This window comes from Zingiber officinale, chromosome 3B, assembly GCF_018446385.1.
Source record: "Zingiber officinale cultivar Zhangliang chromosome 3B, Zo_v1.1, whole genome shotgun sequence".
NCBI lineage: Eukaryota > Viridiplantae > Streptophyta > Magnoliopsida > Zingiberales > Zingiberaceae > Zingiber > Zingiber officinale.
Window position 1 is genome coordinate 101,302,550 of NC_055991.1, and position 13,311 is coordinate 101,315,860.

At 33.6% G+C, this 13,311-nt stretch overlaps 1 protein-coding gene across 1 annotated transcript; it reads right to left on the reverse strand.

Moving 5' to 3' along the window:
* Positions 1-1,953: 1,953 nt before the first annotated feature.
* Positions 1,954-13,044, reverse strand: LOC121967180 (serine/threonine-protein kinase PBS1-like). The gene is made up of 5 exons (XM_042517247.1): positions 12,633-13,044; positions 12,042-12,247; positions 11,547-11,736; positions 3,694-4,085; positions 1,954-2,801 (listed from the first exon to the last, which is right to left on the reverse strand). Exons 1-5 carry the CDS (start codon positions 12,757-12,759, stop codon positions 2,322-2,324), a joined length of 1,395 nt encoding a protein of 464 aa, XP_042373181.1. The 5' UTR covers positions 12,760-13,044; the 3' UTR covers positions 1,954-2,321.
* Between the last annotated feature and the right edge of the window lie 267 nt (positions 13,045-13,311).

The following is a 13,311-nucleotide window of genomic DNA, read 5'->3' on the forward strand; positions in this document are numbered from 1 at the left end:
CATCCCCCGGGCAACTACTCTCCACTTACACGGTTGATTGAAGCAGACAGCTTTTACTTTATTTTTCCGAGTGTCAACTGTGTTATATCTCATATGTTTAACCATGGCATGCTTCACAAGTTCATTCTTGAACTCTTGTCGAGACGGAAATATCTATCCTACAAAAAATTCATGCTGATCTGTTGCCTCTTCAATTGGCCTTTGGAGCAATCGAGAATTTAGAATATATGGATCATCAGCTATTGGGAACTCCTCCTCTAAGTCACTGTACTGTTCTTGAGATATTTCATATTGATCAATCTGCATATCATCAGTAAAGAAATCTTGTACCTCTGTATTGCATTGCATCTCCTCTCTATTTCGGTTATAATACCCTTCCTCCTCACTCCAAGTAGGCTCATAGTAATCAACAAGTGTTGCACACGGGTTCAGAACCTCATCTTCTTGAATACTAGTTTCTTCATTTAGATCAAATGTGAAATTACTGCTTGTATTTCTATTTGTGTTAGGCACACAACTATACTGCGAAGATGATGGAATATTTGTTCTGTCTACTTCTCCTACATTTGCTGCATGTCCAATGCTAAAATTTGCATCAAGAGTATTCCATATCTCAGAGAGAATTTCTTCAGTTATATGATCATCCTTGATAAATAAATTACAAACTATTTTAGTAAATTTGCAACTACATAATCTATTGCTATAGTTAAATTGTAATTTTGCTCAAACTAGGAAGGGTCTGATGTAAAAGCAAAGTTTTAACCACATAACACTTTATCGATATCAGACTCAAGGAAGGTGGGCCTGATATAGATGATATCAGGCCCAACACCCCTTTTGAAGCATATACTTCTTGTAAACTAGGACCATCACTGACTAAACCCTAAACCAAAAATAAAGAATTTTTAGCCTAACTTAACTATCAACGTCAGAAACTAACAATACTTAAATCGATTAAGTCTTCTATTACATCATAATTCAGGTGATGTTGAATATTATCCCCCCCACACAACCAAAATAAATCATAACAACACTTTTTGCCGCCACCCTTCCCACCCATACTATCATTTTTATTTATCATCAATACCCTAATTTACAGTAAAAAAAATCAATACATACATGTCTAAATTTTTAAATGTGTGCTTCTACTAATTTCCCTCTTGCAAGAAGTTTGTCCTTCTTGGCTGACGTTCTTAACTTAATTTGTCCTTGGTCTCCTCTAGCAACTCTTACGTCATTATGCCATAAACCTAACTGGTCTATTGCAATCCCGCCAACCAGCACGAGCAGTAATGACAAGCGCAGGGTTCATATTACTTTCAAGTTTATAACACCACGCAGAGGGATGGAGGGAGAGAGAGGGTGACAAGACGTGCATCCGAACCACAAATTATTTTTCAATTCTATTTTCGGCTTGGATACTTGGAAAAATGTGTTTGAAAAAGGCGGTTGCCAGGTTAGCCAGAGAGGTAATCTGAGAATAGATTTTGGTAAACTACGCCTTTTGATAAATACAAAACGGTGATATACCTTTTGATAAATACATGAAACCTAGTACGTCTTTTGATAAATTGCCGTAATCAAATCCTCTTATCTGATACCTACATACATTGACGAGAGCTTCTGTTTTCTTTATATAATTATAATGTATTAGACTTCTTATTCGAGCCCCCAAATGACCTAATTGGAGTTAAAATTAAACTCTAATAAATTAATTTCAACTTAGTCACTAGTCAATCACTAAACCTTGTAATTAATAAAAATATCCTCTGATTAAACTATGATCTAACAGAATGAATGCCACAAGATCCAGAGATGGAAAGTAAACCATTTGATCCACTAAGAACAAATTCTCAATATATACTTAATTACTAAAATATACATCTCCACCAAATACTACTCCAGTTCTTTTAGCAGAAAAAAAATGACGCACATTTCTTTCAGAGACATACATGTTACAACCGGAAAAGCATTCAATCTGTTTAAAGATGTTGTAGATAGTTTGAATCTTTGGATTCAGATACATTTTGTCTACAATTCAACAACAGTGCAGGAAGCTTTTATAGTTTACAACGTCCAGCCATCACAAAGTAGACGAAAGGCAAAATATATATGCTCCCCCTTACAAAAATTCTTGGACTTAAACAACATAAATGTCCAGTTGCTTCCCTTAATCGCGTTGCAAGTCCAATCCTTGTCTGGCTGGAATTAGATGAACTACTCGCTTCAGTAAGAAAGATACATGAACTTGGGAACGAGCAATTGCTATACTCCCCACTTCCCTAGTGCAGAAAAATAAAAAGGGAAGAGAAGTGTCCTCTTCAGCTATTTGCATTTGATGTATCATGTGAGTTTGCTCGCATCTTCTCCCGCCAATTCTCGCCCCACATTTTTGCCTCTGCTACAGCTCTCTCTCGATCAAAATCCTTTTTCAAGAGCCCAACTACTTCTCTGGGGGAGTCCTGCCTTTCTGATCCTTCAGGTTCCATTTTTTGACCAGAACCTCCCCCTTCCTCATTTCTGACTATCATTCTTCCACCTGAACGAACTTTTCTTTCACTTTGGTCACCCCCAGATCTACTACTAGAGGTAGGTGAAGCATTGAGATCGTAAGCTTGGTTTGCCAAGTAGGACAAAGCAGTGACAACATCTGCTATAAGAGGACGACTGGCAGCTTGTTCTTGGATGCACATTGATGCTACAGCAAGTGCTTGGTAGAGCCCACGCATCGGGAATCGGCCTTGCAATCTAGGGTCAGCAAGTCGTGGGAGTTTCCTTCGATCATTGAACATGGGTTGTGCCTGGTGAATATGCAATGTCAGGTGATATATCTAAAAAAATTGAAACAGCAAGGAATGCAAAAACTAAAAGCGGTCTGTTTAAATTTTAGTAGCCAGTTTATCATCCACGTAGTTTTAACAATTATTCATCTATCCAAAAAGTATACCACCCCAGATAAAGAAAAGACTAAATAGGAAGATGAACATGATCACACTGCAATCATTCCATAATGTTAGAATTGATCTGCAGATTTGCAAGATGAACTAAAGCCCCAGTTATATCCCAAAATATTCAACAAAGTGAACTGGTGGCTAGGTGAGAAGTACAAGTCGCGTGCTTTAGTTGATGTCTTTCGATCAGAAAGAGAAGCAAGTATGAGAACAAGAAAAAGAATATTATTGACTGAATGTAACAATATTTAGATTTTAGACACGGACAAAATAAATTACATTCACTGGAAATGGTAAAAGTAATTAAAAAAGTAAAAGTATATGTTAGGCAAATCTACTGATTTATTTTTTTCAGCTGGTTTATTGCAGTGGCTTATTTTATTTTGCATCACTAGAATCCAGTTTTCATGTTGAGCAATGTAAATTAGAGATTAAACTTAGAAAGAAATTCAAATATTGCAATAAGTGAATTAAAACCATCTCATAACCCAAAGATGCTCCAGCATGGTTTTTTCATTGCTATGGTGAAAAATGATGTCTGCCCATGCATTCATTGCTTTCCACAAAAATAACCTGTATGCATTGCATATCTAAGCACAATTGCAAAGCATAAGTCAGTTCTATAACATTACATTATAAATTTATAGATCAAACTTGACAAATATGTGAAAAAACATGCAAATAATTTCCAGGACATTAAAAGCAGAATACTGCCACAAATTAAGAATATCATGAAGCATACCCATGCAATCAGGTTTTCTTCGCCGTGTGGTTTTGTGTTATCAATTGCTTTTCGCCCAGTTATCAGCTCCAGCAATACAACTCCAAAACTGTATACATCAGATTTAACTGTCAGCTGTCCAGTCATAGCATACTCTGGGGCACAGTAGCCATAGGTGCCCATCACCCTTGTCGATACATGAGATTTATCTCCAGTTGGACCAAGCTTAGCAAGGCCAAAATCTGACAGCTTTGGGTGATATCCCTCGCCCAATAAAATATTGGAAGATTTGAAGTCCCTGTAAATGACTGGTGGGATAGCTTTATCATGCAGATACTCCAACCCCTTGGCTGCACCTGCAGCAATTTTCATCCTTGTGTTCCAGTCCAGTGACTCCTTGTCATGTGGCAGATCTGTAATCATTCAAGAGCATTGTTAAGTTAGTAAATTTGTTCAATTAAAAGATGTATCATGATTTAATGTTCTAGTCACTTCAGTTGTCAAAGGACAAGAATGGGAGTGTGGATATGATACTTGGGATGCTCCTCCCAAGGAAGAATAGAAACCATAAAGGTGCGTTTGGTTGGGGGTTATCCTTGATAACCTTGGTTATCCATCCAAGGCTATCAACGAAAATCCTATTTGGTTTAGGTAATCGATGATTCCCGAATATTATTCCATGTCCGACGCATCAGCAAAAGGAGCATGCAACTCAGAATCGGAAAACCTTAGAAAACTGAGGTTTTTCTTGATTCCGGAGTTAACGAATTTTTTTTACCAAAAATACCCTCCGATAAGAGAAAAACATAAAAAACATAAAAAAATAAAATAAAAACTTAAAAAAAGGGAAAATACATAAAAACAATAAAAATAAACGTAAAAAAATAAAAAATAAAAAACAAAAAAAAGTAAAAAAAAACATAAAAAACATAAAAAAAATAAAAAACTTAAAAAAAAAACATAAAAAATTAAAAACCGTAAAAAATTAAAAAAATAAAAGAAAAGTAAAAAAACACATAAAAAGCGTAAAAAAGTAAAAAAAAAATAAAAATAAAAATAAAACGTAAAAAAAATGGAAAAAGTAATATATATGGTTGATTTTGTAACTGAAGGTAATACAGTAAAATATTAAACTAGGTTATTTATTAAAACCTTCAAATAAACAAGTTTTTGTTGCATTGCTTAGGTTGAACCAAATAATATTTAGTTATGTTTTATTTCTCATAATCTTGGTTAGTTATGTGATTACCTGGTAATCACATAACCAAGGTCATACATGATAACTTGAACCAAACGCACTCTAAAGGTATTGAAGTACATTAAGGAGATCAATAGAACGAAGAGTAGTAAAACAGAACCAATTTGTAATCAGCTTTACCATTCTATCAAAAAAGGCAAATAGAGAGTAACTGCAGGACCCCTAAGACTTACTTCCTAAGATACAAAGTAGGAATTGGGAGACTTGATTTGGTATTCAGGGAGTAATTGTTGGAACTTGCGGGATCTTTCAAATATTGATGAGTTAATATTTGGTTATTTGTTAATAAGAATCCTATTCAGAATCTAGGAACAGAAATTTCAAGGTAAAAAATCAAAATGGGAAGTCCCAAAGCAGGTTTCCTTTAAATGCAAGTCATGAGAAGATTCAATTCATGCAAACAGTACCAAAAAACACATGACGAAAGCTACATCAAAACTATTTGGAGTATGCTTACTGAACTTTCAAGTTATTCAGTTTTAGCTACAGGCATATCTTTCTCTTTTCTTTTACTTGTATTAAATAAACTTTCTTTGGTTTTCCCATGAATTCCAAATTATTATTACATAACTGTAGAATCTAAGTTATTTTTGAATAAGTCAATATCATCTTATCAAATTTCAGCCAAGATGCCCACAGCAAATCTTCATGTTTCAAATGACCTTAAATTTTCACATTAGCAATTACCTTTGAGAATACTCAGAATATCTCCATCAAAAAATGATGGCTGTGAACAAAAAACTGTTGAAATTCATGGATTATACAAATAATAATGTGATGTTAATCAAACATGGAGAAAAATTCACTGCTCCTCTCAAAAACAGAAACAGTAGGTCTTAACTCTTGAGATCAAAGCTTTCAACCTTATGGGAACCCTTGCATCATAGAACTTCTATAAGATCAATAATCATTTCATTCAGAATACTTTAAGTTGCATCTTTCTTGTCCAAATAATTTCAGTTGGATTGTCATTTTCTAGCATGATAGTAAAATTGATCAAAGCCATGACAAGAAATATAAAGGACTATACTACAATAAAAAAAAAATTGGTTTGAGGTCCATAACATCTGAGTAATTCAGACTCTCCATCCAAACCCCTTTATGGCAGACACCTAACACTCTGATAATGGCATCCACACTATCAATTGAATAACAACTTTTAGAAACAACTGTTGGACACCTAGATCCGCACCCATGTTAAAGATCAAGGCAAAGATATCAAACAACATAATCAGTTATAGAAACCAAAAACTAGCAAGATATCTATTGAGATTTGTAACTATAATCCTCTAAAAAAACAGATTCCTTTAATACTTAGCTCTCTGGAATACCTTTTTGATTCCATATTATTGTGAAGCCAACAAACTCCATGTTTTAAGTTTTCCCCTCCTTCCCGACTTCAATACCTTTGTTCATCTTTCTTTCTAAGTATCTTATGTTATATTCTTTATTTAAATAAAATTTATAACAGCCCTGAAGAATTGTCATATTGTAGCTGATACCTTTAGTTGAAGCGATTATTATTATCTTCATCTTTTGGAATCTTGTAGCTTGTTAGGCGCCACAGTTGAAACAGATTATTCTGCCAATTTGTAGGAACACTGAGATGGGTAGTCTCTCATGTGTTTCCTATGTTGATGAGTAGCATATTGTGCCATCACAGCACATATTGGTATGTCATTATATGTGTCAAGATGAAGTTAAGTAATGTTATTTTTTGTAACTTGTTTCTCCAAAATTCAAATTCAATTGATTATCTAATTCCAATAACTATATTTTTATAAGTAACTAAGGGCACGCTTGATAGACATGAATGGAATATGGTAAGAAAGGAATCATCTGTGGAATGGAATGAATGTGAGAATGGAATGAAATAGATATTCCATTCCAATGCTTGGTATCGGGTTGGGAATGTAATGCTTATTACTCATTTGATTCTATCTTATGATTGGTAACTCCAAAATAAATAATAGGAATGCAATGATATTATTTGTGTTGACAAAATTACCCTTTAAATAAAAACAAATAAAAATAACAATTACACAAGAAATTTATTTACTTTATTCTAAGTTTATTAATTTTTTTAATAATAAACGACAAAATATATTCTCAAAATGTGTTTAAATGAGCATTCAACTCGATAATAATCAAAGCAATTCAAACTCATATCAACTAACCAACATAATATAGTGTTGACTTCCAAAAAAAAACATAAATTTAAAATATTTCTAATCATCACCCAAATATGCCAGACAATATTAACCAACTATTATTTTTATTCCAAATATGGCAGACAATATTTCTAATCATCACCCAAATGACAAACTATTATTTTTATCATGTTAAAAAAGAATATTGGGGATAATTTTGGGAAATATAAAAAAAAGGAAGATAGAGGATGGAATGGAATGGTGATTCCTTCATATCTCCAAGGGAATCACTATTCCCATTAAATTAGGAATTGGCATTCCATATAAGTGGGGATTCCCATTTTTATGGAAGCACTAAGCATTAGAATTGGAATGGGGTTGGGAATGCCTATTCCATTCCCACCCCATTCCACTCTACCAAGCATGCCCTAAGTTAAGAGTTTCATTAAAAGTAGAAAATCATGAAATAATATTAAATTGTTATATGTTTATAAGTAAATAAACTAAGTGAGCGAAAGAGTATTAAAGGAATTAAACCTATCTAAATTCATCTTAGAATACTTCGTTGAATAAAAAAGTGTGTCAACTATCAACACAACACGGTGCCGAATCAATACCATTCCAGCTAAACCCCAAAAACTCCAACATGGAACCATACTTTATAGCTTGCCCCTACATATGTAGCTATCTTTTTTATCTCCTTCCACCCTCTCCCTCTATTTCATCATCAACACCATGCGTCAGTGTTTTGGGATGCTTTGAAACAATGCCGTCTTGATCAACGACTGCAATTGCACAAATCTAGACTTTAAACCTTGATTACATTAGGTAATAAAAAAAAAAATCATAATAAATAAAAAAACTAATACCCATTCTATATTAACTATAAACACTTATAGGTGACAAAATATTATTATTATTATAAATAGGTAAAAGACTTAATCATGCAATAAATTATTTTATTAACAACACTAATCATTACTAATTTTATATTATTTATTATAAAAAATTTAGTTAATTAATATTAAAATAATAACAACAACAAATATAATTAAATTATTAGTTTAGTCTTATTAACAATTACCATAATAACATTTTTGATTAATTATTGTTTGACATTGTTAATTAGAAACAGCTTGAGGTAAAGTTGTTGCCATGTGCCTTGAAGATACGTGTTCGAACATAGTTGTGAAAAGCGCACGTCTGGCTGTGCAACGCGCAACTAGGCGCGCCATTTGCTTGACTCTTCCTCTCCCTTAGAAAATGAACATCATCCTCGCTTGGTCCCTTGCAAACTTAAAAAAAAGGGCAGCCCGGTGCACTTAAAAAAAAGGGCAGTCCCTTGCAAACTTATTTAACTAATTTTCTCTTACATGACTCTTTCTCTCTCCTAAAAAAATTAGCATCAACCTCCCCTCCCCTCCCCTCCCCTCCCTTCTCAAATGTGAACTCTTCTCGCCTACAACATCAACATCAATCTTCTAGATTTGGCTACACTTTCTTGCTTTTCTCCTTTTGTTTCGTTATGTTTTTTTCTTAACAGATTTAAGTTCATAAGTTTTCTTATCGGTTTTGTTTCAAATTGTAAATTAGTTTAGAATTTTCATTCCACTGATTTTGATTTTTCTTTAATTTGAAGTTTGATTTTGATTATGAAGATAGATTATTTTAATATTTGAATGTTAGTGAATTTTATATTTACATTAATGTTTAATAGTTTGTAAAATATTTAAATTTTGTTAGTTTCCTATATATGTTTGAATTGTAAAAATTTATATCCGAAGTATCTTACTTCTATGCGCTTTTAGGCGCCTCACGCCTCAAATAACTATGGGTTCGTGTTGCGGAAATAGGTTCTTGCAAAATACAATGTAAGGTTGCATATAATAGACTCAATGTATTTTGACCCTTTCCCGGATCCTGCACTGATGAAAGCTTCATATACCGGGCTACCTTTTTATTGTTTGACATTATTTAGTCATGGTCCAAATATTGGTAATGAAATTAATATATAAAATTAATCTATTAAAATAATTATAACACTAATTAAATATTTTATTTATTTAATATTAAAATAATATTATGATTAATTAAAAAAATAAAATATCAGATTAATCTTCTTAACACTATTATTATTGTTCACGTAGTTGTTGTATTTAATTGTCATTAATATTCATATCATAGTTACTAATATGATTTATTCCATTTTTCATAATTTATAAAATTTTAATCATAAAGATTGTGCTTGATTAATTATTTAACCCCCAATTATTCACAAAAAAAGGATATGGGCAATAATGTCATTTAGGGCTATAACTGCTTACTCTCCAAAATTATATTTTTTTTATTTTATCCTTTCTCATAACCCAACACTTTTCACCAAAAGGGACATAATGTATCACATACAACTCCAAATGTTGTTCTTATTTCGACCGCTCATTCTTTGTCCTATTAAATATCTTCTTTAATTTTCCCTTATCGAATAATGGATCCAAGATATACTAAAACTCTCATTATTAGAAATTTCATGCCCATGCATGTTAATTATTCTATTGATTTGTTTCTTGAAGCTGAATTCAAATATTAAGTTTTGGTTCTACTTATCCTAAAATTGGAGTAATCTATTATCATTCATGGAAGAAAATCTTTTTGATGTTTGTCAACAATTCTTATTAAATTTGAAGTGAGAGAAAGTACTATTTAGCAATAATGAGAGAATGATGGCGGCAATGAAAGCAATTTAATTGATCTTTGTTCTTGAGTAAATTGTTAACAAAGCTCCACATTATAAGATTTTAAAGAAATACAGTCTGAACTCTGAACACTAACTCATCATAAAATCATTTGCAAGTCAAACAAGTTTTGACAGATAAGCCACTAAAATATTCGGTGCACTAAGCATTAAGTTGCTTTACATGTATAGAAAAAATTGGATAATTACTAAAGATAATTAAAAGACAATGTTTGCACACATCTCTTATGAAAGGTTTAATCTAGAGAAATAAAAAAATCAGCAGTTAGCATGCGTGTTATTCTTCAAGAATCAAACAGGATTTAGTGATGATGCCTACATACGTGTGCTTGTATATCTCATGCAATTACTGCTACCACTTAATCTCAAGTAGAATGTGTAGAATGTAAACAAATAATTAGCGGAGGAGAATGAGGGGGGTGGGGCCGTGGGGGTGGGAGGGTTTGGAGTTAGCAAAATTATATACAACAAAAATAAGAGTGGTCAAATTAAACAAGCTGAAATAAGCAGTATAGGCAAGAGAAACCCCGGTGATAAATTGACAAAGATTACAGTGGTAGGAAAAGAAAATAAAGGATGCTATCAAATGAGATTAACTACAAACTAGATTCCAATAAACTTATTTTAAGCGACTGCATAATTCAACCAAGAATATATCCTCAATACAACAGCCACAAAGAAGAGAATTCACTATCACAAAAAGATAACCTAGGGGGTATACTTTAACTAGAACCTACAGAGAGAAGAAACAGGAAAAGTGTAACAGTACACAAGTAAAAATTCAAACCAATAAACATGTCCAGATTATTTTCAGTTCAACTAAAAGGTACATGAGCTCTATAAGTTGGAACTTAGTTTGATGAAAAATAAAAACCAAAATGAACTCAGGATCTATGGACAAGAAATCACCTATATCCATCATAAGATGGATCCTGAATTGGAAGGATAAGAAATTGATCGTGGCTTTAAATAAAATTGGATTTACATTATCAAAAGGAGGGGAACACCTAGGCATCCTTCATACGGGAAACTAGAAGAAAAATATATACAACAATAAAAATCCAAGCCCCGAGTAATTTTAATCTCTCCTTAACAAAGTTCCCACTTTTGCTCTCATGGAACTTATGTAATGTTTTAAAATTATACAAGTAATTACATAGGCGATTTAGACTTGACTTAATGGAAGAGAATTAAAGTACATCTAAAATGCCAGCCGCTTGTGACTTGAATTGGATTGTAAAGAATCTCCATTCCACTTGTTGCACATGACCAAACATTTATAAAGTATACAGCAATTACACAGGCAATTTAAACATTACATGATGAAAAAGAAAGGAAATGTGCCTAATAGCCAGCAGCTTATGACTTTAATTGGATTGTTGAGAATCGTCATTCCATTCATGGCACAAGATCAAAGGCCAAATAACTAAGTTAAAGGAGCTTAAAACCTTAATGTTTTCAAATCTCAAACTACAGACAAGTTCCAACATTCATACCTTCCAGAGGAACAGACCAAAAGACAAAAGATCAAAGAAAATAGTCAAAAGTCGAAAATTAGAAGCCCTTATGGTTGACACTATTTTCCATCTGTTTTCTCTATCTATATATACATAAATGAATCGGATACAGAATTAAAAATGGAAGAAATGAAAACTACACATTCTCGAGGTATTGATATAGTCGAAGTGGATAAATAATGATAAAGAAACCAAACCATGCAAATGATCTTCCAATGATCCCAATGGCATAAACTCGTAGACAAGGAGCCTTTGCTCTCCATCAGCACAATAGCCTATAAGATTTACAAGATTTTGGTGATGCAATAGACTGAGCATCAATACCTCCACAAGAAATTCTCTATTTCCCTGAAGTCCATTTCTGTTTAATTGTTTCACAGCCACAATCTGCCAACAGAGTTAGACACATAAGGCTCAAATGCGCTCGATTATAAACAAATTCAATCTTTGAAAAGAAAGAGACCAGAATGCACATGCATATACACACAGATAAACACCTAAACTGAAATGCAAATTCAACTTTTGAGAAGCAAGAAAAAGAATGCGGGCACACACACACACACACACAGATAAACACCTAAAATGAAATGCAAGAATGTGGGCACACACACAGATAAATATAGTGAGAAACAGAGAGACTAATAGTTTTGGTGCAAATAGATGGAGATTATACAGCAATTCTACAAACTGACCTGGCCAGTGCTCTCAAGCTGCCCTTTATAGACACAGCCAAACCCACCTTCACCTAGGAAGCACTCGTCTCTAAAATTTTTAGTAGCAGCTGCAAGTTCCCGATAGGTAAATGTCTGAGCTGAAATGGTCACACCAGACAGATCCTTTACACTTTGCACCTCCTTCTTTGTACCTGAATTGCTTCCAGCGTTCCCACTGTTGGCTACTGTATCAACATAACATACAGAAGAAGAATCAAATTGAGGTCGTAGGAAAAGGATACGGTACCATGGCACAAATTGTATATAAAAATGGAAGATTAATTATCAATATTGAGCATATATAAGCCCAAGTAAGCAAGAATTCTGAAGTCAAAGTGAAACAGTTGGTGAATTGTTTCCCTGAGCACCAATTTTCACTAGTTCTGAAGTATGAATCATGCCAAACAAGGGTAGTCGACATCAACTAATTTCCGCAAAACAAAACAAAACAAAAAAAAAAAACGCCTTTCTTTATCATTCAATAGGCATCGGCGTCTCTAATCCTTGGAGCAGATCCACCAAAACACTAATGCTTGAAATAAAAAAGAGGAAAATAAATGAGTGACGAACACGAAGACACTCGATCAATGTGCGGAGGCACCATTGGGTGCAGGTGCTCCGCGCGCACATCATTCTTTGGACGCCTCGGATTCAACGCCAATCCCCGCTGTGATTCGAAGCACGGGAAGCAACCCATCTTCCGCAAGATCAGATCCGAGCTGAAGGGGCGGACAACCCCTAAAGATCGGATTTTTCGCCCATAAACTGCCCCTCGCCTCCACCTCAGGCGAATCGATTCCGGGCATCAAGGTTGATTGCTCTCGGATCGGATGCGCGCGACCATGCAAAAATCGAACTTTTTTAGGTCGGCGATGAGGGGGGAGATCGAGGCGAAGCAAAAATGGGAAGGGGGGAAGAGAAGGCGTTTGCGTCGGTCGGATCCCATACGAGTATCTTGTTATAAGAATCTATTGATCCACATTCTTGGTGTAGCCATACTTCGAATCCCAAATCAACGTACAATTTATTTATTTATAAGATTCATCACCGAATTATAAGTCTATATAAAGTTTTTCATTTCTTTAAAAAAAATTTATCAATACATTGACAAAATAATATCAAATTTATCACATTTAATTTCCATTAATTTTGATATCAAATGGGTGGACCAAGCTTGGCACCATTTTATAAATATCGTGGTGATTCAAAAAAAAAATTATAATAATAATAATAATAATAATAATAATAA

Coding starts and splice junctions, on each gene's coding strand:
- LOC121967180 (XM_042517247.1), bottom strand. CDS start 12,759: ATGGGTTGCTTCCCGTGCTTCGAATCACAGCGGGGATTGGCGTTGAAT. Junction 12,248..12,632: donor CATTGATCGAGTGTCTTCGT/GTTCGTCACTCA, acceptor ATGTTGATACAG/TAGCCAACAGTGGGAACGCT. Junction 11,737..12,041: donor AGCTTGAGAGCACTGGCCAG/GTCAGTTTGTAG, acceptor CTCTGTTGGCAG/ATTGTGGCTGTGAAACAATT.